We start from the raw sequence: 27190 nt of genomic DNA, 5'->3' as shown, positions 1-27190 counted from the left end.
TTTGATATGTTTATAATAGCAGGTAAACAATTTCTGATGAGCACCCCAAGCATTTGTATGAAACCATCCCACAGCATTTTTTTTTCAAGTACTTTAAGTGGCATTTTCAATTTAAATCATAAAACTTTGCATCCGTTATTTACAATTTATACAGTTCTTATGTACGTACAATCCTTCTTGATATATCATCTCCCCCCCCCCCCCAACTTCCCCTCCCTGACTCCTCCTTGTTATCCCCCTCTTCTGCTCTGGGTGTTCTATTACTGAGCTTGTTTTCCCATTTCCGCTCCCCCTTCCTTCTGCGTTTTTTGTTGCAGGCCTTGTGAGTTCGTGACCCCTCTCCCTCCCCATATTCCATGCTTCTTCCTGTGATTCCCCCATGTTTGCTCCTTATTTCCTCCCCCTTCCCTTTTTGTACCTCTTAGTTTTATGTGTTTTTGTCTGCTCTCCCCCTTTCCTTATTTCCTTAATCGCTGTTGGCCTCGAACACGCCGATAAATTGCTTTGAGGAAGCCCTCGTCCGACCCTCGGATGGTGTACTTGATCTTCTCCAGATGGAGAAACTCCGCCAGGTCAGCGAGCCAGTCTGCAGCTGTGGGTGGTGCTGCTGATTGCCAGCTGTGCAGGATTCTCCAGCGTGCGATTAGGGAAGCGAAAGCAAGGGCGTCGGCCCCCTTCCCCATGTGTAGTTCTGGCTGCTCTGATACCCCGAAGATTGTCACTCTCGGGCACGTTTCCACCCTCACCGCTACCACCTTGGGCATTGCCTCGAAAAAGATTGTCCAGAACCCAGCAAGTCTGGGGCAAGCCCAGAACACGTGGGTATAGTTGGCCGGGCCTCCCTGGCACCGTGACATTTATTTTCCACCTCCAGGAAGAACCTGTTCATTCGAGTTCTGGTCAGGTGCGCTCTGTGCACCACTTTAAACTGCATGAGACTGAGCCTTGTGCAGGAGGAGGTGGGTTTGACCCAGCTCAGTGCTTCGCGCCACAGTCCCCAGCCACTTCTGCCCCCTGTTTGTCTCCCCATTTTCAGCTAGCTTCGTCCAGTGGTAGTCTCGTCCTGTCCAGTCGCTGTCCATAGATTTTCCTACAGTTCCCCCCTTCCTTACTGTGCATGTTTATCAGGTCCTCTAATAGAGTGATTCTCAGGGCCCTGGGGTAACATACCGTCTCCTTGAGGAGAAAGAGCTTCACCTGAAGCTCCTGTCCTGTTTGTAATTCCTGGTCTTCCATTAGCTTGCTCAGTGTTGCTAGTCTATCCCCCATTTAAAAGTCCCTAACTGTTAATGTCTCCCCATCCTGAGTCTATTTTTTGAAAGTGGTGTCGAGTGTGGCTGGTGGGAATTTGTGGTTTTCACGGATAGGGGCCATGGGGGACATCCTGGTCAGACTGAAATGTTGCTTCATCTTTTTCCATGCCTTCAGTGTGGCTACCCCACAGCATATGTTTTGGGACTTTACACAATGCTGTCAGTTGGAAGCCGTGCACATAGTTATTTCTATATTTAATCAGTGTCTGATCATATTTATAAATCAATATATTGAAGTCAATAGAGTAACTATAGCTTCAAATTGATTTGTTTTCAGTGAAACCCAATCCTCCCAATATCAGTAAGGTTGAGTTCAGCAGCAGTTCACCGACAATTAGTATGGTATATTGGCAGGACTGTCAGAACACAAAGATGTTTGAAATCCACTGTCAAAGTACTTACAGCAAATGGGAAAAGGTAACATTTATTTACTTTTAAATTGGCTATTCCACTTGTAGTGTGTCCATATGATCACTTGGAAAAGGCAAGATTTCTCACCAAGTAAAGTTTGCTTTTCCAGAAGTATTTGGGTGAAATATGTAATCTAGATTAGCTACATTGGATTCCCACCACGTTCTCACGTCTTTATTCTCCATTGGTTTTTCTGACTCAGACCGTTCGGGCAGTAACATTGCCTCTCCACTTTTCATCTCGTACACATAAAAAATGGACATTCAGCATTATAACACATGCTAGACATTTCGAAGATTTCTGAAATCCTTGCTTCTACACCAATTTAGGGCTTTTTTTTATGCTCCTGCCAACTACTGTTGACATTTGCCATGCCATTTTTCCCACCTCCCTTCAAGCACGGTACAATGGGGTTTCCATGGAAACAATGGAGAGAAGCCAGGTTGTACCAATGATAAATGGCACTTACCCACCAATCCTCCTACAATAAAGGATCTAAGCAGGAGTTGAGGGGCAGTGTGCTGTACCTATGTTGCCTGTCCAGCAGCTTGAGGAAGATGTGGAGGATAAACATATGTGTTCCCGTGATTGGTGTCCAACTTCCCCTGTTTCCATCTGTAATATGCAATTGACTACAGAATCTATCATATGCCATCAATCACATTGCTCCCATTCATTCCACCAATTAAAAGCAACTACCAAATCTTGCAAAGAATGTAATGAAAATAGGTTATATTTTAAAGGCAGAATGAGCAAGTTTGTGTGCGGTTCAATACTCCTTCATTCTTTGCTAAAGCATTTTACTCCTTTCTGCTTTGGTTTCAGACATTCTTAGTCAATTCAACAAGTTGCAAAGTGACCGATTTGGATCATTTCACAGAATACAAGTTCCAGGTTCGCTCTAAATTTCATTACACCGGAGGACTCTGGAGTGACTGGAGCCCTTCCTTTGTAAGCAAGACACCAGAGACAGGTAGAGTTCCCCTCTATTGCTATGTTGTTTGGATTTATTTTGCATCAACTCTGAAATGATTCCTTTATTGTGTAACCATTGTACCATCTAGTTGTGGAGATGCCATTTCTTAAGTATGACTTTATAAGCTGCTTGAGTGGAAAAAATTCAGACAAAAGGAATTTAGAGAACGTCTTTGCCATAATCTCAGTGGGTAAATGTGGTGGTAAAGATAGGCGTGGTTTTGTTCCTTCGTTTGGATTGAATTAACTGGTGGGGCAAGACAATAGTGTCCCTGAGATCCTGCTCTTAATAATTATCCCTGGGCCTCCTGTAACATGCATTTGGAAAGTTGGGTGAGGCAGCGAGGATTGTGGTCCTAATAGTCAAATGTTTTGTCAATGTTCACTGTACTGGCTCATGTGTAAAGAACAGTATTTCTCAGATGAGGCACCGGAATGTTTATAGAACAAACCCTTTGAAAGACTGAAAGCTTTCTAGATGAGTAAACAAAATCCTAGGGTGTGTTTTTCAGGGATCAGTGCGCACTAGGTGCCTGCTTGTAGGTAACCCACACTGTACTTTCACACTGTCTCCTGATGCAGGCAGCTCCTGATCAAAGACAAAACAGAACACTGACGTTGTTAGTTTCTAAATGATGCACAAATGAATAATTTGACGAAAGGTGTGAAAGGCCTTTAAAATTTATTTCATTATTAAATCAATTGACTCTGTGATACAGTAATACAGTTACAATGTGGTCAGCAGATACTCTGGAGTTCAGTGGATGTAACTCAATTCTTGACAGTTCTGGTGTATACTTAATAACCAAAGCACGCATACTGACGTTTTTTTTTAATGAAATTCATGCACACATCAGAATGCGTTCTATGAATGTACTAAATGCAGCATGCCATAGATGGAGTAGTCACAGCAAATATGCAGCATAATCCTTGCTTGTTGCAGGAGATTTTGTCAATATTTTGCGAGGAGGGGTAGTCACTGCCACTTAAGAAACTAGCAAATGGGTAACTTTGGAACTATCTAACCCAGGCCATCATATTGGATATGTTAATGACATTGTACCCATATGGGCAGCATGGTAGCATAGTAGTTAGCACTGTGGCTTCACAGTGCCAGGGTCCCAGGTTTGATTCCCCACTGGGTGACTGTCTGTGCAGAGTCTGCACATTCTCCCCGTGTCTGCGTGGGTTTCCTCCGGGTGCTCCGGTTTCCTCCCACAGTCGAAAGATGTGCAGGTTAGGTGGATTGGCTATGCTAAATTGCCCTTAGTGTCCAAAAAGGTTGAGCAGCTGTTATTGGGTTAGGGGGATAGGGTGGAAGTGGGGGCTTAACTGGGTTGGTACAGACTCGATGGGCCGAATGGCCTTCTTCTGCACTCTGTGTTCTATGTGCATGATGCTGGCTGAAATTTATTTTATCACGCTCAAAACTGCGAGTGGAGGATTACTGTGCTGAAGAGGAATCCAATCCATTCAGTGAAGTCTATGAAATAATAGGCATTTGGAATGAATATACATTAACTTTAACTTCAGGTTATAATGTCATTTCAGTTGGTTTCTTTTTTGTCATTGCATAGTTCCCATAGGACAACTGGATGTCTGGTATACCATAGATTCGTCAGGTCCTAACAACCTGCAAGTGACTCTCTTCTGGAAGGTAAGAGTTTTCAATTACTAAATCAATGAGTCATTCGGAAAGTATTTGTCTGTTTTACTTACCAGGTAACTATGAGTAAGAGTAATGTTGAAGGGATTCACTTTGTGATTCATAATTAGTTTCACAGGAAAACTATAGCCCATTGAATACCAAACCAGATGTCCCATGTGCTTTACTGGCTGGATTAGCCCATGATCAGGTGGCCAGTGGACAAACAGTTCTCGGCCGTTCTTTTTTGGCCCTTCCCACTGGCAGGATCTTCCAGTTCTGCCGAAAGCGACCCCACCCCCTGGCAGCACTGCCAGCGAGCATTGCAAGTAGCCATCAACTTCAGCGGGAGTAGTAGGTCCCACCAACAACCAATGGGGAGCCACCTCTGCTGCTGGGAAACCCATTGTGAGTGGCTGGAAAATCTTGATCCTAGACTTGATCTTTTACCATTTTGCTACTCCCTCAAAGCTCTCTTAGTCAATGATGCCCCCATAAATGGAAATGATTCCTGGAGACTTTAGATCAGCTCTGCTCCCTTCTATTATGTATTGGAGAAGAAGTCTTGATAAGTTGGTGGTTTAAGGAGCACCTACTGTGATAGAAATATTTACTATCTACACTAACTTGAGCTTTAGTAATTGAATATGCATTGTGCACTGGGATTTGTGTGAGAAGAATTTGCTGTAATGATTGTAGTCCTAGGCTTTAGTGTGCTTTTGTGTCATTGCACCAGTATGACTATGCAAAGTAAGCCATTCAATAGGCAGTGTGTTTGTACAAATTTTTTGTATGGGTACATTTTGCCATAGGAAGCCAATCTATTAGTCTTTACAGCAATAAAGTGATGTTATTTGTTGTAATGCAGATATGTAGGGATTTTGTGTGAACTCCTGTCTGAGGACTGGGCTGTCTAACACAGTGTGTACACAAGATCAATAGCTGATGAACACCTAACTGGTTTGACCAGCCATTTATACAATAGCAGTCTCACATGGGACAGTAGGAAAAGATTTGTAGTGAAAATTCATAAGAAAAGGGAGACCCTCTTGCCAATGAGCCACTGGATGCTGCAGGAAGTGAAGATAAAAAGGGTTCTTTGAAAGTAAGCAAACCTCACCCCAGAAGCAACCGGTAGACCAAGCCTGACAGAAGGTGCTGACAGGTCACTGCTATGGACACCACCCAAAAGAGTTGTCTTCAAGTAAAAAAGGAGTTGGCAGACCTCAAGAAACCTGCCACAGTAATGACATAACTAGCAATCAAAAAACATTGTACAGGGGAATGAATAGATTTAATAAAAGGGGGGGTCGATTGAACACTTCTGCATTAGAGTAAAGAGCACGAGCTAGTCAAATGCTCTACCTCAAGACCTAAGATCAACAGAACGCGCCAGCAAGGTTGTTTACTTGTTAGAAGGATAGACGGTCCCTAGCTAGGATGTAACAATCGAGCTTTTGGGTGATATGTTTAATAATACAAGATTGGAATGTTGCGTGTACTGACTAACTGTATAAGAAGTATGTATCTGTGACTTCAAGCATTGAGGGAACTATCCCAGAGAAACCTCTGATCATTTATAACATCAGAGTAGTCAAAATGGTGAGGTAGAGCTGGATATCATTAATAATAATAATTTTTATTAGGTTTACAATGACACTGCAATGAAGTTACTGTGCAAATCCCCTAATTGCCACACTCTGGCACCTGTTCGGGTACACTGAGGGAGAATTCAGAATGTCCAATTCACCTATCAAGCATGTCTTTCGGGACTTGTGGGAGGAAACCGGAGCATCCGGAGGAAATCCACGCAGACACGGGGAGAACTTGCAGACTCTGCACAGACTGTGACCCAAGCAGGAATCGAACCTGGGACCCTGGCGCTGTGAAACAACAGTGTTAACCACTGTGCTACCATGCCGCCCATTTTGATCTCTGCCAAAGTGGCCTATGGGCCTTATCAACTTCTGGGGGCCATGGGAAGCATTCGCCCCCGACCAGCTTACCCAGCATTTGCGCCATATATTCTGTGGGGTTTCTGCATTTGGTGCTCTCCAGTAGACATGATTCACACGTTTTAATGACGTGACTGGATCTCTTGGTCCTCCACCTTCTCCCTGAATGTTCCCTGCGCCGCCACCAACCTTGTCACCTCCGCTTCCAATGAAACGGTCCGGTCACCTTCATCGGTAGCCGCCTTCTCAAGCTCCCACACCGTCACCTCCTGCGTCTTCAACCACCGCTCCATCCTTTCCATCGCCACCTTGAAGGGGGCCAATGCATCTGCGACTGCCAATTTCATTGGCGCCATGATCTCCTTCTTTATGGCATCTCTATGTTTAAGGCGTTAGGAGTTCCATCCACTGGCCTATTGGCGGGTAACCAGGGTTAGTGTTGGTGATCTGGCTCACTCCCCGTCCTGTTCCGCTTTGCTCCTTGTATCCACCGCATCGACCTTTCTCTCCTGGCTTTTGCTGATCTTGTCGTCCTTTCAGCCCCTTTGTGCATTTGAGGGCATACCTCCACATCTATGTTAGGTTTGAGAAGGGGGGGGGGGGGGGGGTTGTCTTAGCAGCCGTTTCTTGGGCTAAAAGTGCCTATTTCTAAGTTTCCCAGAAGAGAGCAACCTATCCTGCAACCGCTCAGCATATCCCCACCACCAGAAGTCCATCAATTCACTTTTGACCGATTTAGTTAGATGTCTATTTGATGTCTATTTCTTGTATCCGCTACTTCGTGGAAAGACTGTCTTCCATTTGAGTTTTGCAATTTTTATACATTTAATTTCTTCCAGTGTTCACAGCTTTAATTCAGCCTACTTACATCTAAATAACACTTACCTCCTGTCAGTTTAAATAATGACACTGGCTGGCGTTGAGTTTCAATCATTGACATTAGTTTATCTTGAAAGAAGAACAATATGTAGGAAAGAGAAGCACTCTGCATATTTAGCACAATATCCTTCAATCAGCCTGATTTTGTATTTCAAGTTCCTAATTGAAAGATTAAATGAATCAAACCATCAGAGTTCCAAAGATTTTAAAAACAAGAGGTAAATCTGGGAAATAATGTTGGGTGATGCCGAGCTTATGTTAAAGGCTGTAGTTTTGAGGAGCTGGTAAATGCAGTTTCAATTTCAGCAGAATGATGGCAAAGGAGGAGGAAGAGCAGGTACCACTGCGTGTCTTTAAAACCTTTAGAAAGAATAAAAGAGGAAGTTGAAAAGAACAGACTGCAGAATTATTAAACAGAAAGAGACAGATTGCCTACTAAGCACATACCATTTTTCTGATGAGTGAACAAGTTGGAGATGTACTCCCATTGGTACAGCAGAACACAGGAACATGAGCAAGCCATTAAGCCTCCTGGGCCTGTTCCATCACTCAACAAGGTCATGGCTGATCTGCCTCCTAACTCTGTGTACTTTCCTTTAGTCCATATCCTTTGGTTTAACAAACATCTGTCAATTTAGACTTTAAAAATAAACAATTCATAGACTCACAGAACCACTGATAATTTCAATTGCCATTTATGGAAGGAAGTTCCAAATTTTCATCATCCTTTGAATGAAGAAGTGTTTCTTAATTTCAATCCTGAAAGGGGAAAATTCAACGATACCTTCCAAATCTACAACCTCCACCATTAGGAAGGACCAGGGCAGAAGAAATGAAAAATGAAAATCGCTTACTGTTACAAGGAGGCTTCAAATAAAGTTACTGTGAAAAGCCCCTAGTCGCCACATTCCGGCGCCTGTTCAGGGAGGCTGTTACGGGAATTGAACCGTGCTGCTGGCCTGCCTTGGTCTGCTTTCAAAGCCAGCGAATTAGCCCTGTGCTAAACAGCCCCAACAGATACATAGGAACACCACCATCTGCAAGCTCCCCTCCAAGTCCCCCCCAAATCAGGGGCTGATTTAGCTCACTGGGCTAAATCGCTGGCTTTTAAAGCAGACCAAGCAGGCCAGCAGCACGGTTCGATTCCTGTATCAGCCTCCCCGGACAGGCGCCGGAATGTGGCGACTAGGGGCTTTTCACAGTAACTTCATTGAAGCCTACTCGTGACAATAAGCGATTTTCATTTTCAAGTCACTCACCATCCTGACTTGGAAAAATATTACTGTACCTTCATTGTTGCTGTGTCAAATTCCTGGAACACCTCCCTAATAGCTTTTGCGGTGTGCCCAGACTATGTGGACTTTAGTAGTTCAAGAAGGCAGCTCACCACTACCACCTCAAGGGCAGTTAGGGATCAGTAATAAATTCTTGCCATATGGGGAGGGAAGGTGGCCAGAGTGAGAAAGGTGCTGCTACAGAGGGGAAGGCAGGCAGGGGGTTTGAGTCTCCCGAACCTGATGTACTACTACTGGGCAGCGAATGTGGAGAAGGTGCGGAGCTGGGTCAGAGGGGTTGATTCCCAGTGGGTCAGAATGGAGGAGAGTTTGTGCAGGGGGTCTGAAAACACTAGCAACAGTGCCGCTCCCGATAGCTCCGGGGAAACACTCAGGGAGTCCAGTTATAATAGCTTCATTGAAAATCTGGCGGCAGTTTCGGGTTGGGGGCAGGGTCAAGGGAAATGCCAATTCGGGGGAACCACAGATTTGAGCCAGGGAGGTGGGATGGAAGTTTTCGGAAATGGGAAGAGAAGGGGATTAAGACACTAAAAGATTTGTTTCTTAGGGGTCGGTTTGCAGGATTGAAGGAGCTGGAAGTGAAGTATGGGCTGGAGCAGGGAGAAATGTTTAGATACATGCAGGTTTGAGATTTTGCCAGAAAGGCGATACAGAGCTTCCCGGAGGAACTGGCCTCCACTTTGCGGGAGGAGGTGCTGACGACAAGGGAACTGGAGAAGGGGGTAGTGTCAGCGGTGTACGGAGCTATTTTGGAAGAGGATAAGGCACTACTGGAAGGGATCAAAGCAAAGTGGGAGGAAGAGTTGGGAGAGGTTATAGAGGAGGGGGTCTGGTGTGAGGTGCTCCGGAGAGTGAATGCCTCCACCTCATGTGTGAGGTTGGGGCTGATACAGCTGAAGGTGGTATACAGCGCACACCTCACAAGGGCGAGGATGAGCCGATTCTTTGAAGGAGTAGAAGATGTGTGTGAGTGTTGCAGAGGGCCCGCTAATCACGTTCATATGTTTTGGTCCTGTCCGAAACTAGAGGATTACTGGAAGGAGGTTTTTAGGGTAATTTCCAAGTTCGTGCACATGAAACTAGACCTGGGTCCCGGGAGGCCATATTCGGGGGGTCGGACCTTCCAGGGTTGGAAACGGGGGCGGAGGCAGATATCATTGCCTTCGCCTCGTTGATCGCCCGAAGGCGGATCCTGCTGGGATGGAGAGCAGCCTCTCCACCCTGTGCCCTGGCGTGGTGGGGGGATCTGTTGGAATACTTGACCCTTGAGAAGGTTAAGTTTGAACTGAGGGGAAGGACAGAGGGGTTCTACAAGTTTTGGGCATTATTTATTATGCACTTTCAAGAAATGGATAACATCGAACATTAGTTGGGAGGGTGGGTGGGAGGGTGGGGGGGGGGGGGGGGGGGGCGGGGGGGGGGGGCTGTGTGTATTAAGGGTGACGATGGGTAATCCCTGATTCCTTTTTGTCATTTGTTTATGTAAACATGCGGGCTGATGTTTGGGGTTTGGTGGGAGGATGGGATCATTGTTATTGTTATGGGATTGACATATTTGTTGCTGATTATCGTTTATTGTTGGTGGGTGTAAATTCGGGAGAAAATGTGAAAAAGGAGGAGAATAAAGATTTTTTAAAAAAATAATAAATGCTTACCTTGCCCGGCAAATTAAAAAAAAAATCAATTGTTCCGACACCCTGGGCTAGTACATGTTCATTTCCAGCACCACTCAACCCAGAGTCGCAACATAATTGAATTAACCAGTAATTCTTAGAAAATTACTCAGGGCAGCACGGTGGCACAGTGGATAGCACTGTTGCCTCATGGCGCCGAGGTCCCAGGTTCGATCCTGGCTCTGGGTCACTGAGTTTGCACATTCTCCCAGTGTTTGTGTGGGTTTCACCCCCACAACCCAAAGATGTGCAGGGTAGGTGGATTGGCCACACTAAATTGCCCCTTGATTGGAAAAAATCAATTGGGTAATCTAAATTTAAAAAAAAAAGAAAAATACTCAAAATCTTTGGCCCTTGGCTGCCCAATAATTACAGTTACCAGGTTTGTAAATGTAAACACAATTATGTTTTATTCATAACAGGAACTATAATGAAATATGCAGCAAATACAATTATCTAATTCCTAAGTCCCCACTTTAACTTGCCCCCACTCTCTATACACACACAAGACAGACAAACACAGAGGGGAGGGGAGTGGTGAATTATAATAAGTAAAAGGAAAAAAAGAGTCTTTGTTTCAGGTGGTTTTTCTTAAATAGATCTTCCTTCAAAGTAAGCTTTCAGATCTAGGTCTCTGTTTGGGGCTTGTAATGGTTTCACTACAGGTTCATGCAGTTTCCGAAATACAGCAACTCTCAGACTTTCTGTAGAGAGAGAGGAGAGGGAGAAGGCTCTTTATCCTGAGTGTCCAGGATTGAAACTGAGCTCCTTGAGTTTCTGAAAATCACTCCACTCGAGTACGACCCAATCATCACCTGTTACTGGGGAAATTACGATATTTTGGGAAATTAATCCCATCTCTCAGATGCCGAGAAGTCTGGATCTTGCTGTCCACAGCTCGCAGCATCATATACTATGTTGCAACTTATTCAATTCCTCCTTCTCCCTGCTGCTTGACTTATTGATACATGTTCATTAAGTATCCGTGGATTAAAATGATAACAACAAAAATAAAGAAAAAGGGGAAAAAAGGAATCAACGGGAAGGGCCATTACACAATTTAAACCAACATCCTGATGGTTTTGGCTGTATGGAGAAGAAGTTTTAATGTTGACTTTGGTTTCTGTCTGGTCCTTCATATGGCAAATAAATTAGTTTGGAGTTTTCTCACTGTGATGACAAGGTTTATGCAGCAAAACTGTCTTGAGGTGCTACATTTTGGTAATCTCACTCAAAAGGGTTGAGTTGGGAAATAATGATGGCATACTGGAGTGAACAATTACGCTGTTCTGGAGCTGAAGTTCAGACACAATTTTTATCGCTGATTTAGAAGGCTGTAATGTTGACATTGTGCTGGGTGTATAAATTGAAAGTGTTCCATTCCCTCGCATCTCCTCAACAAAAATAAATGCACCAATCTCATCTAAGATGAAAAAAAATAGTTCCAGAATGTGACTATTTTGTTTCCTTGAACTGGAGAGTATTGGTGAGGGAAGAAAGCAGTATTTTTGTTTAAGTAATGTTTTTGATATCTTTTTAGACTTCATTCCTAAAGAAGAGAAAATCAACTAAATAATCTTTACTATCATAGACCCTCAACCTGCTTGAAAGCAGAGGAAGAATCCTGGGTTACAATGTAAAACTTTGGAAAAACACAAGGAAAAACACAACCATCTGGAAAAGCACAAGGAAAAATGCAACCATCTGGGCAGAGCAGACTGTGAATACTTGGTGCACTATGGGAATTCCCAGGACAGGCTGTACCATCACTGTGTCTGCTTACAATTCCAAGGGGAACTCGCCACCTACTCAACTCCACATATCATATCCCACAGGTAACAGAAAGGCATTTGGTTTCTACACCAGACTTTCTTACAACATTGTAGGAGTTTTGAGAGAATGAGAGGCAGCTCTCAGTTCAAAGAAAAGCTGAAAAGAAACATTAACAAATTGTTATTTTGTTCAATTGTCTCCTATTCTTCTCCCACCCCCAACCAGCTAACCTTTTCCTGAAAATCCTGGTTCGTGCCAGCCTACAAACACCAGAATTCTCCGGCACCATGTGCAAATGACTATTCTTTAAAGGTGTGTAGGTTAGATGGATTGCCCTTAGTGTCCAAAAGGTTAGGTGGGGCTACAGGGATAGGGTGGATGCCTGGGCTTAAGTAGAGTGCTCTTTCCAAGGGCTGGTGCAGACTCAATGGGCTGAATGGCCTCCTTCTGCACTGTAACTTCTAGGACTATATGATTCTAGTAGCTGAACATTTAATTATGCTGGGCATCACACTGAGTATTATTCTTTCCTCAGCTAACATTAATAATTCCAACAGAAGGTACTAAATAGTATCCAAGGTGCAGAGACATTGGTTGAATTTGCCGTAATAGCATTATAAAGGAGAGTTCTTTTGAACAAGAAGTACTTCCTATTCCCATTCCCTTGAGAAATTCCAAAGAACATATATCATTTGTGGTCCGAGTAAGATAAGTTAACAAATGCAAACAGACAGGAGCCATACATGACCCAAGTGGCTAATTTGCGACAGCCAGTTTAAATTCCTTTATAACAGAAGACCCAGTTTCCTTAGAGGGGCTAGGCATTCTGAACAGCAATTGAAACCTCTCTTACAAAGCCTGGTCTGAAATCTTTTAAAAACATTTGCACAAGTTGCGTGGCATTGCTCGTGATAAATCAGATGATGGGTGGTTTATTAAAGTAGTGATATTTTCACGTTTTAGCATATTCTGCACAATTTCTCATTTTGCTACGCTGGAGCTAAATTACTTCAAGACCGCAAAGTAACACTGTAATTAAATTGTGTTGAGTTCCTCAGTTACAACTGAGATCATGTAGTTCCATGCAGACCAGGATTGATCCTTAGGCCTTAATAATAGGTACGGCTGAAAAACCACGCACAATCAGCTTCCATGGAATTATACCCCAGGATGATCTTGACATATGGGAGAGGAAGAAAAAATTACCAGTAGCCATATAAAAATCACTATATTACACCTCTATCAGCAGAGCTTGCTGCTTGAATGTTTCCCAGATATGCTTGGCTATTTTATTTACGCAATTTTCTCCCCTCTTGTGAAAACTATGACTTCTGCTGGGATATGTTTCTATGAACACTGGAGCAGCACTTTCTCCAAGTAATTACTTGGGCTGTTTCAGACGAGACAATGTATACTGCCAGGATATTCCACCATGAGAGACACCATAGATGAGCTTGCTTTCAAACTTGAAGGAGAGACTTTTGGATAGCAATCAGCAATGGGATCCCTGTCTGATATCTAAGGAAGGAAATCTGCCGTTCTTGCCTGACCTGGCCTACATGTGACTCCAGATCCCCAGAATGCGGTTGACTCTTAAATGCCCTCTGAAATGGCCTAGCAAGCCACTCAATAGAAGGGTAATTAGGGATGGGCAACAAGTGCCGGCCTGGCCAGTGACACCCACATCCCATGAATGAAAAAAAAAATCCATTCCCTAACTCTTGGAGGTGAAACATCCTGAAGCAATATAGCCATGGTCATTGCTGCTGAGGAACACTGTGGAACACTGAGGAGGGAGTGTAACTGCATGTTGAATAACCATTTAAATACTCCATTGTGCAAAATTAGAAGGTTAAACTAAAGCAAGATGCTGTGCAGATGTGGTTCATTCAGTTGTTAGCATGTAAGTTTAGAATTGCAGTGAGAAACTTTTGTAGTTGAGCGCTCAGTGCAAAGTTCCCACTTTGTCACAAGCATCAAGATTCCAATTCAAAGCTAAAATGCTACAGCTGCTGTCACTCGTTGAACTGACCATCATAATGTCTAATATCCCCTCCCTAGTCTTAAAATGTTGAGACCACTGACAGTGATATCCATCCACTGGCTGAAATAACTTGCCACAGATCGACCAGTTCGTGGTTAATCTGCATTATACAACTACTCACTGAATAAATGCTGTGTGCCCAAAGAAAGACCTGTATTTGTACATCTCTAAAGGACTCCACTCACGTTTTCTTGCCTTTTTGATGTACAGATCTTCCTCCACCAAGAAACATCTCAGCTATGTATGCTGGAAACAATCAGTTCTTAATCAAGTGGATGAAGCCAGAAAAACGCACCCAGTCAGCCCCAGTGAAAGGATATGTAGTGGAATGGGCAGAAGTAAATGGCCAAGTTAATCTGAATATCAATTGGATTAAAATCCCTCCTCAGAAACATTCAGCCACATTAACAGGTAAAGTGGGTCATTATGTTTTTTTAATAAGCAACAAATTCTTCCCTAATCTGTTCCAATTGAGCATCCTTCAGGGTCATCATGATTTTTTCAAAAGGCTGAATTCCAAATTATGGGCAGAATTCTCCGACCCCCCGCAGGGTCGAGAAATCACCCGGGGCCGGCGTAAATCCCGCCCACGCCATGGCCGGAATTCTCCGCCACCCGGGAATCGTCGGGAGTGGGAATCACGCTCCGCCGATCGGCGTGCCCCCCCACGCCTATTCTCCGGCCTGCGATGGGCCGAAGTCCCGCCGCTGACAGGCCAATCCCCGAGGTGGTTTAAACCACCTCTGGTGCCGGCGGGATTGGCGGCGCGAGCGGACCCCTGGGGTCCTGGGGGGCACGGAGCGATCGGTCCCCGGCGGGTGCCCCCACGGTGGCCTGGCCCGCGATCGGGGCCCACCGATCAGCGGGTGGGCCAGTGCCGTGGGGGCACTCTTTTTCTTCCGCCGCCGCCACGGCCTCCACCATGGCAGAGGCGGAAGAGAACTCCCCTACTGCGTATGCGCCGGTGGTGACGTCAGCGGCCTCTTACGCACCACGCATGCACGGACTGCCGAAGGCCTTTCGGCCAGCCCCAACGCTGGGTGGCGTAGAGCCAAAGGCTGTTGGTGCCTGTTTTGGCGCCGGCCAGCGGAGCGAAAACCACTCTGGCGCGGGCCTAGCCCATAAAGGTGCAGAGAATTCCGCACCTTTGGGGAGGTCCGACGCCGGAGTGGTTGGCGCCACTCCGCTACGCCAATACCCCCCCGCCCCGCAGGGTAGGGGAGAGTCCTGGCCTATATACGAGAGACCAGGGCCAGGATTCTCCCTTACCCGGCAGGGCGGGGGGTCCCGGCGTAGCGGAGTGGCGCCAACCACTCTGGCGTTGGGCCTCCCCAAAGGTACGGAATTCTCTGCACCTTTCGGGGCTAGGCCAGCGCCGGAGTGGTTTCCGCTCCACCGGCCGGTGCCAAAACCGGCACCAACAGTCTTTGGCTCCCGCCGCCCGGCGTCGGGGCTGGCCAAAAGGCCTTCGCCGGTGCGTCAGCGGCCGCTGACGTCACCACCGGCGCATGCGCGGTAGGGGGGTCTCTTCCGCCTCCTCCATGGTGGAGGCCGTGGCGGCGGCGGAAGAAAAAAGTGCCCCCACGGCACTGGCCCGCCCACCGATCGGTGGGCCCCAATCGCGGGCCAGGCCACCGTGGGGGCACCCCCCCGGGGTCCGATCACCCCGCGCCCCCCCCCAGGGTCCCGCTCACACCGCCAATCTCGCCGGCACCAGAGGTGCTCCAATTGCCGCCGGCGGGAGAGGCCTGTCAGCGGCGGGACTTTGGCCCATTGCGGGCCGGAGAATCGCCGCGGGGGGCACGCCAATCGGCGGGGCATGATTCCCGCTCCCGCCGATTCCCGGGTGACGGAGAATTTCGGACACGGCGGGGGCGGGATTTAAGTCGGCCCCAGGCGATTCCCCGACCCTGCGGGGGGTCGGAGAATTCCGCCCCAGAGGTCTGTTCGTTTTCAGGTTTTAAGGTTCTCTATGTTACGGGATAGATTTATATCCCTGTTTAGTGTATGGCAACACTTCAAAGTTCATTGTCTGACCTCTTGTTCAACAGGGTTGCTTCCCAAGTCCTTCAAATGACAGGGTTATGTGCGGCACGATAGCACAGTGGTTAGCACTGTTGCTTCACAGCGCCTGAGTCCCCGGTTCGATTCCTGGTTTGGGTGACTGTGCGGATTCTGCATGTTTTCCCCATGACTTTGTGGGTTTCCTCCGGGTGCTCTGGTTTCCTCCCACAAGTCCCAAAAGACTTGGTGTTAGGTAATTTGACATTCTGGATTCTCCCTCAGTGTACCCAAACAGGTACCGGAATGTGGCGACTAGGGGCTTTTCACAGTAACTTCATTGCAGTGTTAATGTAAACATACTTGTCTCAATAAAGATTGTTAGTATTTTTTGATATTTCAGCAAAGAAAGACACCCACCTATTGTTGCTTTGTTCTTCTGGGGATTGAGCATTCTGTTGGGCAACCTTTACATTTTTGAACCCTACTTTGATTGAGTTTTAACTAATTATTTTTTTTTTTTATAAATTTAGATTCCCCAATTATTTTTTCCAATTAAGGGGCAATTTAGCGTGGCCAATCCACCTACTCTGCACATTTTGGGGTTGTGGGGGCGAAACCCACGCAGACACGGGGAGAATGTGCAAACTCCACACAGACAGTGACCCAGATCCGGGATCGAACCTGGGACCTCAGCGCCATGAGGCGGTTGTGCTAACCACTAGGCCACCGTGCTGCCCTAGTTTTAACTAATTATAAGGTTACCGTTAATCTTTGCTTGGAAAAAGAAGTACAGCACCCAAAATTAGTAGGCCCGACTCATTCAAAAAGCAAAGTATAAAAGGTGCTGGAAATCTGAAACACAAAACAGGAAAGTTTGGCAACACTTAGCAGGAGTTGGGATGGTGTCGGAAAAAACAGAAGGCAAGAATTGAATAGTGACATGGGAATAAATGACTGCTCCATAGTATGTCATGGAATGCTGATGAGCATCTCTATTGACTGACTTAAGCATGTACAGCTATAGGCTGGGGTGGGGGGAGCATTGCCAAGGCCACGGTGATGAAGAGAATGGGTGGATTGAACATCATTTTCATGACCCGTTTCCACCAGGTTCAAGGTCAGGTAATTCAGCCCTCTTTTATGCTTCTGTGTGGGCAGTAAATATATATCACAAAACAAAGTATATGTGACAATAGGTTAAGTGTATACTGAAAGTGTAAGTTTCTGAAAGCTACACTGAAAGTGTAGGTTAAGTGTACACTGAAAGTGTAAGTGAAAGTTTATGTAACTCCTTTCTATGTCACACAATCCTCCCTCGTCTCTCAGCTTGAATAGTGTGACCACCTGGACTGAATCTGTCCCTTTCGTAAAGTGCCCTTACAGTGCCTAGGCCTAACGGCAACATGGGGAAAACAATGAGTTATAGTGTGGTCAAGCCATGTTGACTTGAACGCAGTGAAAATACAGGCAAGAAGTAGCACACTCAGAGCTAGGGAGGAGCAAGAGAGGAGAGTTCAGAAGAACAATGACACGAATAACACTGATCAAATAAAAAGGGACATGAAAGGCTACAGCAGGAAAAGGATAATGAGCAATGAGGGTAGATAATTGAAGATGATTAAATGATTTTATAAGGCAGATAGCAAGAAATTATTTCCTCTGGCGCAGGAGTTCAGAACAAGGGGACAGAATGTTGAAATCAGATCCTGGCCATCAGGAGTGAAGCACCTTACACACAAAAAAAATATGCTGAGGTTATATCAATTGAAAACTTCAAAACTAAGATTGATAGATTGTTTTTGTTGTGCAAAGGCTATGGAGCTGAGTACATGCAACCCCCCTCCTAATCCTGTACATTAGGCAGCACCAAATACATTTGGGTGTAAGTATTATCCTGTTGTATTGCAGAAAATATAAAACCCAAGACTTGTTTTCGGATCTCCGTTTATGCCATTTATGAAGGCAGGGCAGGAAGACCACTGTCAACTCAGAGCTACTCAGCACAAGAAGGTAATTAAAGTAGTGGCAAAATTCAACCCTGGAGTAAATCGACATGAGCTGGTGGTAATGAGATGTTATTTTAATCAAGGCTTTTGACAATTTTTTATTCAGCAGCACCACTGTCAGGACCTGTAGTCTTCATCAAGCACAACACTGCTGTAATATCCTGGAAGAATGTTCCACCTGATCAAAAAGAGGGTTGCATCGAAAGCTACACCATCTACCTGCAGGAGGAAAATTCCAAGCTACTGCCTGCAATCTATAGTATGTATGCCAGAGAAATAAGAGCAGGCGTAGACCATATGAGCCCTCGAGTCTTCTCCAGTTTTTGATGTGATTTATGTGTCAACTTCTATATTAACTCCACTTTCCTGCCCTAGGCCCATAGTTGCAGACAAAGTTTGTGAATGGGATTCAAGGTATTATAAATGTATAGAAACATGAAAGCTCGCAGCCCAAATGGCAGCCAATCAGCCCTTTGTGCCTGTGTTCGTTCTTTGGTAGAGCAATCCAAAACTAATCTAATTGCTGCATTCTCCCCACAAAGCTCTGGATTTTCCTCTGCTTCACATAGTTATCCAATTTCTCCTTAGATGATGATGGAACAATCGTTTCTTCAAACTTTCCCTATAGAAAGCCTTTCGACCAACCCCCTTGTAAAGCTGCGTCTCCTAACTTCTCTGCTTACTTTTTTGGAACAGTTTTGAATTGATGAATCGTTATCTCCGGCTTCCCAACCAAAGGCTTTTTTTAAATTGTTAATGAGACAAAGGAGGTTCACATGACCGCTCACATCATGGATTCTTGGTGGCTGAGCAAGAGTCACTTGGTCCAAAAAGGTCCAATCGAAAATCTGTTCTGAGTCACCAATTCACAGCTAGAAGAACAAGTGGAACAGTGCTTTCATTCTGGATTGTTGGTTTTCCTGGGCCTCAGGAAACCAGGGAGCTAAAGGAAGCTGTGGATTGTTGAGTGCAGGAGATATGCCACTGAATTGCTGATTGCCTCTCGCCTTTGTACTATGAATTGGACTGAGGCTCTTGGCAAATTATTTAACATAACATGCTTACCACCATTAAAACCAGTAGAGATCATGATGAGCTGGATTCCAAAAGTCCAACACGGTGTTCCAAAGGCAAAATTATTTTTTTTAATGTTTCAGTTTTATTTAAAAAATATTGATTCCTTTCACGATCTAACATGAGAAGTTAGCAATCACATTTAGAGACAAAAGATCTACAAAAAATATCTGCAAATAATTGGTATTAACTGTATTACCAAAAAACATCCTCACTATCTTTGCCATTGAAAATTCCACACAAAACATTAAATAGACAATAACATTCCATCACTCTGGAGTCCCTCGCTTCTTGAAAGGCAATGCCTTTAAAAAATCCACTACTTACAATTAAAACAGTACAGGGTCTGGCTGCGCGGTGTAAAAATACAACACTAACAATACACAGTTCCGCACGGTTTCTTTACATCTCAGCCATTGATCCAAATTACAAATGAGATCACATTTCCTGTCTTTGCAAAAAAAATAGATCAAGCTTTTTTTACATCTGGATTTATTTAATCATCATCTTCATCACCATCCTCTTCTTCCTCATCATCTTCCTCCTCCTTTTCCTTCTTCTCTGTGGCTTGAGCTGGCTTGGCAGCAGGTTTCTTACAAGTTTCACCCATGCATTTGGCACGATAAGCTGCAACTTCCTTGTCATACTTCTCCTTTAACTTGGATGCCTTCTGCTCATATGGTAGTTTATCCTTGGGTTGCACCATAGACCACATCTCTCCCAGCTTCTTTGCAACGTCCCCAATGGGCATTCCAGGAGATTCACTCTTGATCTTCGGATGTTTCTCAGAGCGGTGGTCTCAGGGGGCATTTGGATCCTACTTCTTCTTATCCCCCTTTTGAGGGACGTAGTGCCTCATCAATGATCAAGATGATCATAACGGAGCTTGTCGCTCTTGGCTAGGTCTTCAAACTTTGACTTCTCTTTGCTTGACATGGTCTTCCACCTTTCTGAACATTTCTTTGAGAACTCTGCAAAGTTGACGCTGGCTTCAGGGTGTTTCTTCTTATGTTCCGTTCGGTAAGTCTGCACAAAGTATGCATATGAGGACATCTTGCCCCAAGGCTTATTGGGATCTCTTCTAACCGTGGCTGGTCTGTGTCAGGCTCACACTACACAAGCGGCCAATTGACTTGGCAAAATTATTTTTAACACACTTCATTGGTGCTACTTTTGATAGAGTCATAGAGGTCTACCGCACAGAAAGCTCCTTTGGCCCATCGCGTCTGCACCAGTCAAAACAACCACCTAAATATTCTATCCCAGTTTCTATCACTTGGCCCATAGTCTTGTATGCCTTGGCATCACAAGTGCACAAATACTTCTTAAATGTTATGAGGATCTCTGCTTCCGCTACCTTTTCAGGCAGTGAGTTCTGGACTGCCACCACCCTTTGGGTGAAAAAGCTTTTCCTCACATCCCTGCTAAACCTCCTGGCCCCTTCCTTAAATCTATGTCCTCTGGTCATTGATCCCTCCACCAAAGGGGAAAAATTCTTCCTGCCTACTCTTCTTATGTACATCTCTATCATGTCCTCCCTCAGTTTCCTCTGCTCCAAGAAAAACAACCCCAATCTCTCTTCATAACTAAAACTCTCCGGCCAGGCAATGTCCTGGTAAATTCTTTCCAGTGTTAGCATATCCCTCCCAAAATGAGGATTCCAGAACTGTACACAATACTGAAACAGTTCCAGCATAACCATCCCGTTCATAAACTCTATGCCTTGGCTAATAAAGACAAGTATACCATATGCCTTCTTAACCACTGTATCCTCCTGCCCTGCTACTTCAAAGGGCCGGTCGGTGCACATGCACACCAAAGTCCCTCTGATCCTTTGTACTTCCCAGGGCCCTGCCATTCATCACCCTGGCCTTGTTTGTCCTGTCCAATTGCATGGCTTCACACTCTGGATTGAATTCCATTTGCCACTGATAGCCCATCTGACCAGCCTGTCTATATTCCCCAACAATCTAAGGCTATCCCCTTCACTATTTACCACCCCAACAATGTTCATATAATCCACAAACTTGCTGATCAACCCTCCTACATTCCAGTCTAAATCATTTATATAAACCACAAACAACAAGAGCCCCAACATTTATCCCTGTGGGACCCCACTGGACACAGGCTTCCAGTCAGAAAAACACTCCTTGACCATCACTCTTTGCTTCCTGCCACTCAGTCAATTCTGGATCCAATTTGCCAAATTTCCTTGGATCCCATGGGCTCTTACCCTCCCATGGGCTCTTACCCTCCCATGGGCTCTTACCCTCCCATGGGCTCTTACCCTCCTATTGGGCTCTTACCCTCCCATGGGCTCTTACCCTCCCATGGGCTCTTACCCTCCCATGGGCTCTTACCTTCCCATGGGCTCTTACCCTCCCATGGGCTCTTACCTTCCCATGGGCTCTTACCCTCACATGGGCTCTTACCTTCCCATGGGCTCTTACCCTCCCATGGGCTCTTACCCTCCCATGGGCTTTTACCCTCACATGGGCTCTTACCCTCCCATGGGCTCTTACACTCCCATGGGCTCTTACCCTCCCATTGGGCTCTTACCCTCCCATGGGCTCTTACACTCCCATGGGCTCTTACCCTCCCATTGGGCTCTTACACTCCCAAGGGCTCTTACCCTCCCATGGGTTAGGTGGATTGGCCATGCTAAATTGCCCGTAGGGTCCTAAAAAGTAAGGTTAAGGGGGGGGGGTTGTTGGGTTACGGGTATAGGGTGGATACGTGGGTTTGAGTAGGGTGATCATGGCTCGGCACAACATCGAGGGCCGAAGGGCCTGTTCTGTGCTGTACTGTTCTATGTTCTATGTTCTATGGGCTCTTACCCTCCCATGGGTTGTTACCCTCACATGGGCTCTTACCCTCCCATGGGCTCTTACCCTCACATGGGTTAGGTGGATTGGCCATGCTAAATTGCCCGTAGGGTCCTAAAAAGTAAGGTTAAGGGGGGGGGGAGGGTTGTTGGGTTACGGGTATAGGGTGGATACGTGGGTTTGAGTAGGGTGATCATGGCTCGGCACAACATTGAGGGCCGAAGGGCCTGTTCTGTGCTGTACTGTTCTATGTTCTATGTTCTATGGGCTCTTACCCTCCCATGGGCTCTTACCCTCACATGGGCTCTTACCCTCACATGGGCTCTTACCCTCCCATGGGCTCTTACCCTCACATGGGCTCTTACCCTCCCATGGGCTCTTACCCTCTCTATCAGTCTCCCATGTGGAACCTTGTCAAAAACTTTGCTGAAGTCCAAGTAGACTATGTCAAATGCACAGTGACATTTTGAAATGACTAATTATTTGAAATGACTAATTATTCCTTTTATTTCAAAATGATTTATACACCAGTCTGATCAAATATGTGACCTTCGTTTACCTTTTAAAGAGAAAGTGCATCTTATTGAATAGTCACACAATCTGTAGTTGGATGACCCTCAGAATGCAGTTCAATAACTTTACTCGTTAGTATTTGTCACTCATTGTTATACATTTTTATAATCTAGAAAAGCTTGTTAAAGAAGTCCAAGGGAGGGCAGCACGGTGGCACAGTGGTTAGCACTGTTGCCTCACGGTGCCGAGGTCGCAGGTTCGATCCCGGCTCTGGGTCACTGTACGTGTGGAGGTTGCACATTCCCCCCATTTCTGCGTAGGTTTCGCCCCACAACCCAAAGATGTGCAGGGTAGGTAGATTGGCCACGCTAAATTGCCCCTTAATTGGAAATAATTAATTAGATACTCTATAAAAAAAAATTTTTAATCGAAGGGAGACAAGGTTTCAATGAACTAACTATGTGCTGGATTACAGGGAACCTTGTCTAATGGCACTCACTGAAAGCTTTTGAGTTCCCTCCCCACTAATTTCCACTTAGAACAATCTATACTTTTTTTTAAGAAGTGTCTAGTGAGTGTGGAATTTCCCTGCATGGATATAATGAATGAACCTGCACACCACAAACCTATCCATGATGTCACAGGAAGGACGGTATCGACTAACCAACTGTCTCCAACTAATCATATTCATGTTTCACACCGGTAGCTAACTGAGTACATTAATAATGAGGATTCAGGATGAAAATGGATTTGTTTTAGTATATAAACCAAGTAGTAACATCAAGGCATAACCCATGTACTGTGCCCCAAATTATGTGAATCATAGATCACCTACAGTGCAGGAGGAGGCCATTCAGCCAATAGGCTCTGCACCAACCTTCTAAAAGAACACCCTACCTAGGCCCACTACCCTGGTAACTTAACTTGCATAACGCTGGACACTAAGGGACAAGTTAGCACAACCAATCCACCTAACCTACACACCTTTGGACTGTGGGAGGAAACCCACGCAAACACTGGGAGAATGTGCGAACTCCACACTGACTGTCACCCAAGGCCAGAATTGAGCCCAAGTCGCTGGCGCTGTGAGGCAGCAGTGCTAAACAGTGTCACCGTGTGAAAACGCAGTTCAACTTTTTTATTCTCACTCACCTCGATCACTTTCAATGTGATGTTTGCAATAGTCGGAGATTAGATAAGAACTCCCCCCCCCCTCCCCCCCCCCCCCCCCCCCCCCCCCCCCCCCCCCCCGCCCCCATTGACTCTGCTGTATATCCACTACATGGGGCGTGATTCTCCGGCCTCGTTGCACTCGCGTTGAAAAACGAGAACCGCCTCTGGGGGGGATGGGCATGGCCAACCTGCGTCGCAGAACAAAAGAGCCAGAGGCGTCATACTGGTTGCTTTTTTTTTCTTAAATTTAGAGTACCCAATTTTTTTTCCAATTAAAGGACAATTTAGCGTGGCCAATCCACCTACCCTGCACATCTTTTTTGGGTTGTGAGGCTGGGAACCATGCAGATATGGGGAGAATGTGCAAACTCCACACGGACAGTGAACCGGGGCCAGGAATGAATCCAGTTCCTCGGCGCCGTGAGGTAGCAGTGCTAACCACTTCGTCACCCGTCATACTGGTTGTGTTGAGGTTATTTTAATGTTCCTCGTCCAAGTGTACACCAGTGTCCCACTATACCGATGGTGCCGCCCCATTATCCCCCCGTAACGCATACTCCATTCCTTACCCCCACCCCCCGCCCTCGCCCCAGTGCCCGAAGTGTACTTGGCCGTCCTAGCTCTACCACTATGTCAGGATGTATCCCCAGGATGCACATCAGAGGTGGAGGCAGCCAGCTGCCTACCTTGACCTGTGGCCTTCGATACCCGTGGCAGGTGTCCCCTAGGATCTCAGGGGCCAGAGGGCCCCGGTGCACTTGGCGGCACATGCACAGCCGTGCCGCCCTGTCCCGGGTGCTGGCTGTCATCAGAGGGGGTGGAATGCGGGGGAGCTGGTGGCCACCGTCGCCAGTCCATAGGATGAGTCCAGGTTGCCACCTGCCGCCCCTTTCTCCCGATCGGTGCCCATAGGGCTCTGGAGTTCACCTTGGGACAGCGGGGCAGCTGGATTCAGCCTCGGCTGCCCCTTCATCATCTGGCTCTGCCAGCCTGGAGGCTCCCCAATGTCTTCACCATGGTGTCAATGCCCTTGGTGATGCTCTTCAGTGATTGGGCCATGCTCTGCAGTGATCCGCAATGCCCACCTGTGACTGGGACACGCTCCACAGCGCTTCGACCATTCCCATCTGAGAGCGGGACATGTCCCATAGCACCTCATCAAGGTCAGCCTGGTATTGGGTGACGTCGCCCATCAGGTCGGACAGTCTGCCGAGGCCCTCAGCCATGGCCGTCACTAACTGTGCCACGCGCTGAACACCTTCACTAATGGTCGAACGTCGTGCACCAGGCTCTCCACTCCAGTTGTCACCCGAGCAGTGTTGGTCTTAGCATCACGCATTGCTGGAGACATCTCCTGTGCCAGTAATCTTTGGGACTCCTCCATTCAGCTATGGATCTGCTGGAGTATAGAATCATAGAATCCCTAGTGTGCAGAATGAGGTCATTCGGCCCATCGTCTCTGCACCAACTCTTCGAAAGAGCACTCTACTCATATCCACTCACCCATCGACCCGATCCTAACCCCATAACCTACCCCGCACATCACTAAAGGGCAATTTTATTATGGCCAATCCTCCTAATCCATACATCTTCGGACTGCGGGAGGAAACCGGAGCACCCAGAGGAAACACACGCAGACACGAGGAGAACGTACAAACTCCACACAGTAACCCAAGGTCCCTGGTGCTGTGAGACGGCAGTGCTAACCACTGTGCCGCCCCAGTATGACTGATACCTCCCTTTGAATGTCCTGGCCTCTCCCTAACGTCTCCATCAGCTCCGGGCAAATCTGTTCCAGGGTCTCAGTATCTAACTAGGACCCAGCTGGATCCTGGGATCCAGCAGACCTCTGACAGCTCTCTTGCCTGGGGTTCCTGCCTCCACCTCATGTGTATCAGCAGCAGCAGGGTGCTCAACAGATTGTGCCCCAGAAGCCTGACCACTAATGAAGCCTGATGCTCTGTTGGTCTGGGCCCTCTCACGGCGATTGTATGAGAGCTTCTCCTGTGGAGACAGTTAGGGCATCATTACCCACAACAGTGGGTCACATTGCTGGGGAGGGAAGTGTGAAGGATGGGTTGGGGGGTGCATATGGAGGGTTGGGGTGGGACTGGTTGCGTTGGGGGGTGGAAGTTTCCAGGGAGGGATGGGAGGTGTCAACTGACCCATGCTGCCCGGTGTAGGTCGTTGGCCTTCTTGAGGCATTGGAGGCCAGTCCTCCTTGTCACGCTGCCCAAGCTGACAGCCGTGGCCACTTTGCCCAGGTGGCACTGGCTGCCCTGTGGCTGACTCTCTGGGACCCTCGGGGGAACAGGACATCCCTCCTGGTCTGCACCGCCTCTAGGAGCCTCCCCAGAGCTGTATTCCCAAATCCTGGGGCCGGGTGTCTCGGCACCATAGCTTTGAACTGAGTGAGCTGTGCAAGTGCTATCTAAGTGCTGCGCGGCCTTGTTAGCGGTGGGCTGGTGAGCCTTCATTTGCAGCATGAAGCCTGTGAGATCTCATTAAGTGGACCAATTAACGTTAAATAGTGTTGCTGGCCTTGCTGGGCTGAGCGCCAGGAAGCTCGCGGCAGTTTCCGCTCGCTTCCACACTTAGAAATCTTTCTGGAGAATCACGCCCAAGGTCTTGTGATCAGGAAGCCTCCAGGTTGCTGGAGGTCCAGGCCCCAGTTAGGAGAAAACAAATAAATGGTCCAGGATTCCAGTTCAACTGATTAGACTGACTGCGGAGTTTGATAACCAGATAGGAGGGGGAAAATTTATCGAGAGGACGAGGGGGATGAATTTCAGAGAGGAATGAAAGTAATAGATTGCCAACAACAATACAAGCTGGAACAGACACATTAAGAGTCTATAATCTGCAATTTGTATTTTGCTGTTTTTTAGGGGACATTGACCCAACCAGCAGTAATTACACCATTCCAGATCTGAAACCTGGAACAGGATATATTGTGTGGATGACAGCAGTAACTAAAGCTGGTGAAGGGAAAAATGGAAAACAACACAGATTTTACTACAGCCAAAAAAGTAAGGAAGTGTAACAGAACTCTGAATGTTTAAAGTGTTATGACCCGGCTAAGGACAGTTAACATTCAAAGAGAAATTCAAATATCTCATTTTCATCAAAACATTACAAGGTTTTACTTTTTTTTTTAACAAAACAAACTTTATTGTATATGAAAGACTTGAAAACAAACACTATTAACTTAACAAAGTGGTAAGGGCAGTGATGTGACCATCAATTAATACGACATGTGGTTGGAAGTGAACAGTGGTTTTAATAGTCTTACAACAGAGCCTGCCTGCGACGAGATGAACTGGCAGGCAGGCTCACGACTGCCAAGCTTTATACTTCCGGTTAGTGGGAGGAGCCATGGGTGGAGCCATGGGTGGAGCCAAGGGTGGAGCCCAGTACAAACTCATCTCCCCCTATGGGCAGAGCCGCGCAACTGCTCGTACACCGAGCTTACATAGACACAGTACATCATATATAATAACAGTGTGAATTACACGGACTGTGATTCACCACAGGCAGCATGGCGTAGTGATTAGCACTGCTGCCTCACACCGCTAAGGTCCCAGGTTCAATCCCGGCTCTGGGTCACTGTCCATGTGGAGTTTGCACATTCT

The 27190-nt window shown here is 46.4% G+C and overlaps 1 protein-coding gene and 1 pseudogene across 3 annotated transcripts in view; one reads left to right on the top strand and one right to left on the bottom strand.

Annotated features, from left to right (window-relative positions):
- The window catches only part of il12rb2 (interleukin 12 receptor, beta 2a), a 66272-nt gene that overhangs the window by 29105 nt on the left and 9977 nt on the right, over window positions 1-27190 (top strand). For 2 of the 3 annotated variants that reach the window (XM_038794430.1, XM_038794432.1), the window contains exons 7-14: window positions 1591-1730; window positions 2550-2697; window positions 4277-4356; window positions 11738-11981; window positions 14174-14374; window positions 17876-17977; window positions 18080-18232; window positions 26447-26587. In XM_038794430.1, coding sequence (XP_038650358.1) covers window positions 1591-1730; window positions 2550-2697; window positions 4277-4356; window positions 11738-11981; window positions 14174-14374; window positions 17876-17977; window positions 18080-18232; window positions 26447-26587 — 1209 coding nt within the window. The remainder of the gene's footprint in view (window positions 1-1590; window positions 1731-2549; window positions 2698-4276; window positions 4357-11737; window positions 11982-14173; window positions 14375-17875; window positions 17978-18079; window positions 18233-26446; window positions 26588-27190) is intronic. The other variant, XM_038794433.1, reaches the window with a different exon arrangement.
- On the bottom strand, window positions 19544-20127 carry LOC119964663 (annotated as a pseudogene).

Source organism: Scyliorhinus canicula, chromosome 4, assembly GCF_902713615.1.
Source record: "Scyliorhinus canicula chromosome 4, sScyCan1.1, whole genome shotgun sequence".
Classification (NCBI taxonomy): Eukaryota; Metazoa; Chordata; class Chondrichthyes; order Carcharhiniformes; family Scyliorhinidae; genus Scyliorhinus; species Scyliorhinus canicula.
The sequence above is the reverse complement of the archived record's forward strand: the minus strand, read 5'-3'. Positions and strand labels throughout refer to the sequence as shown.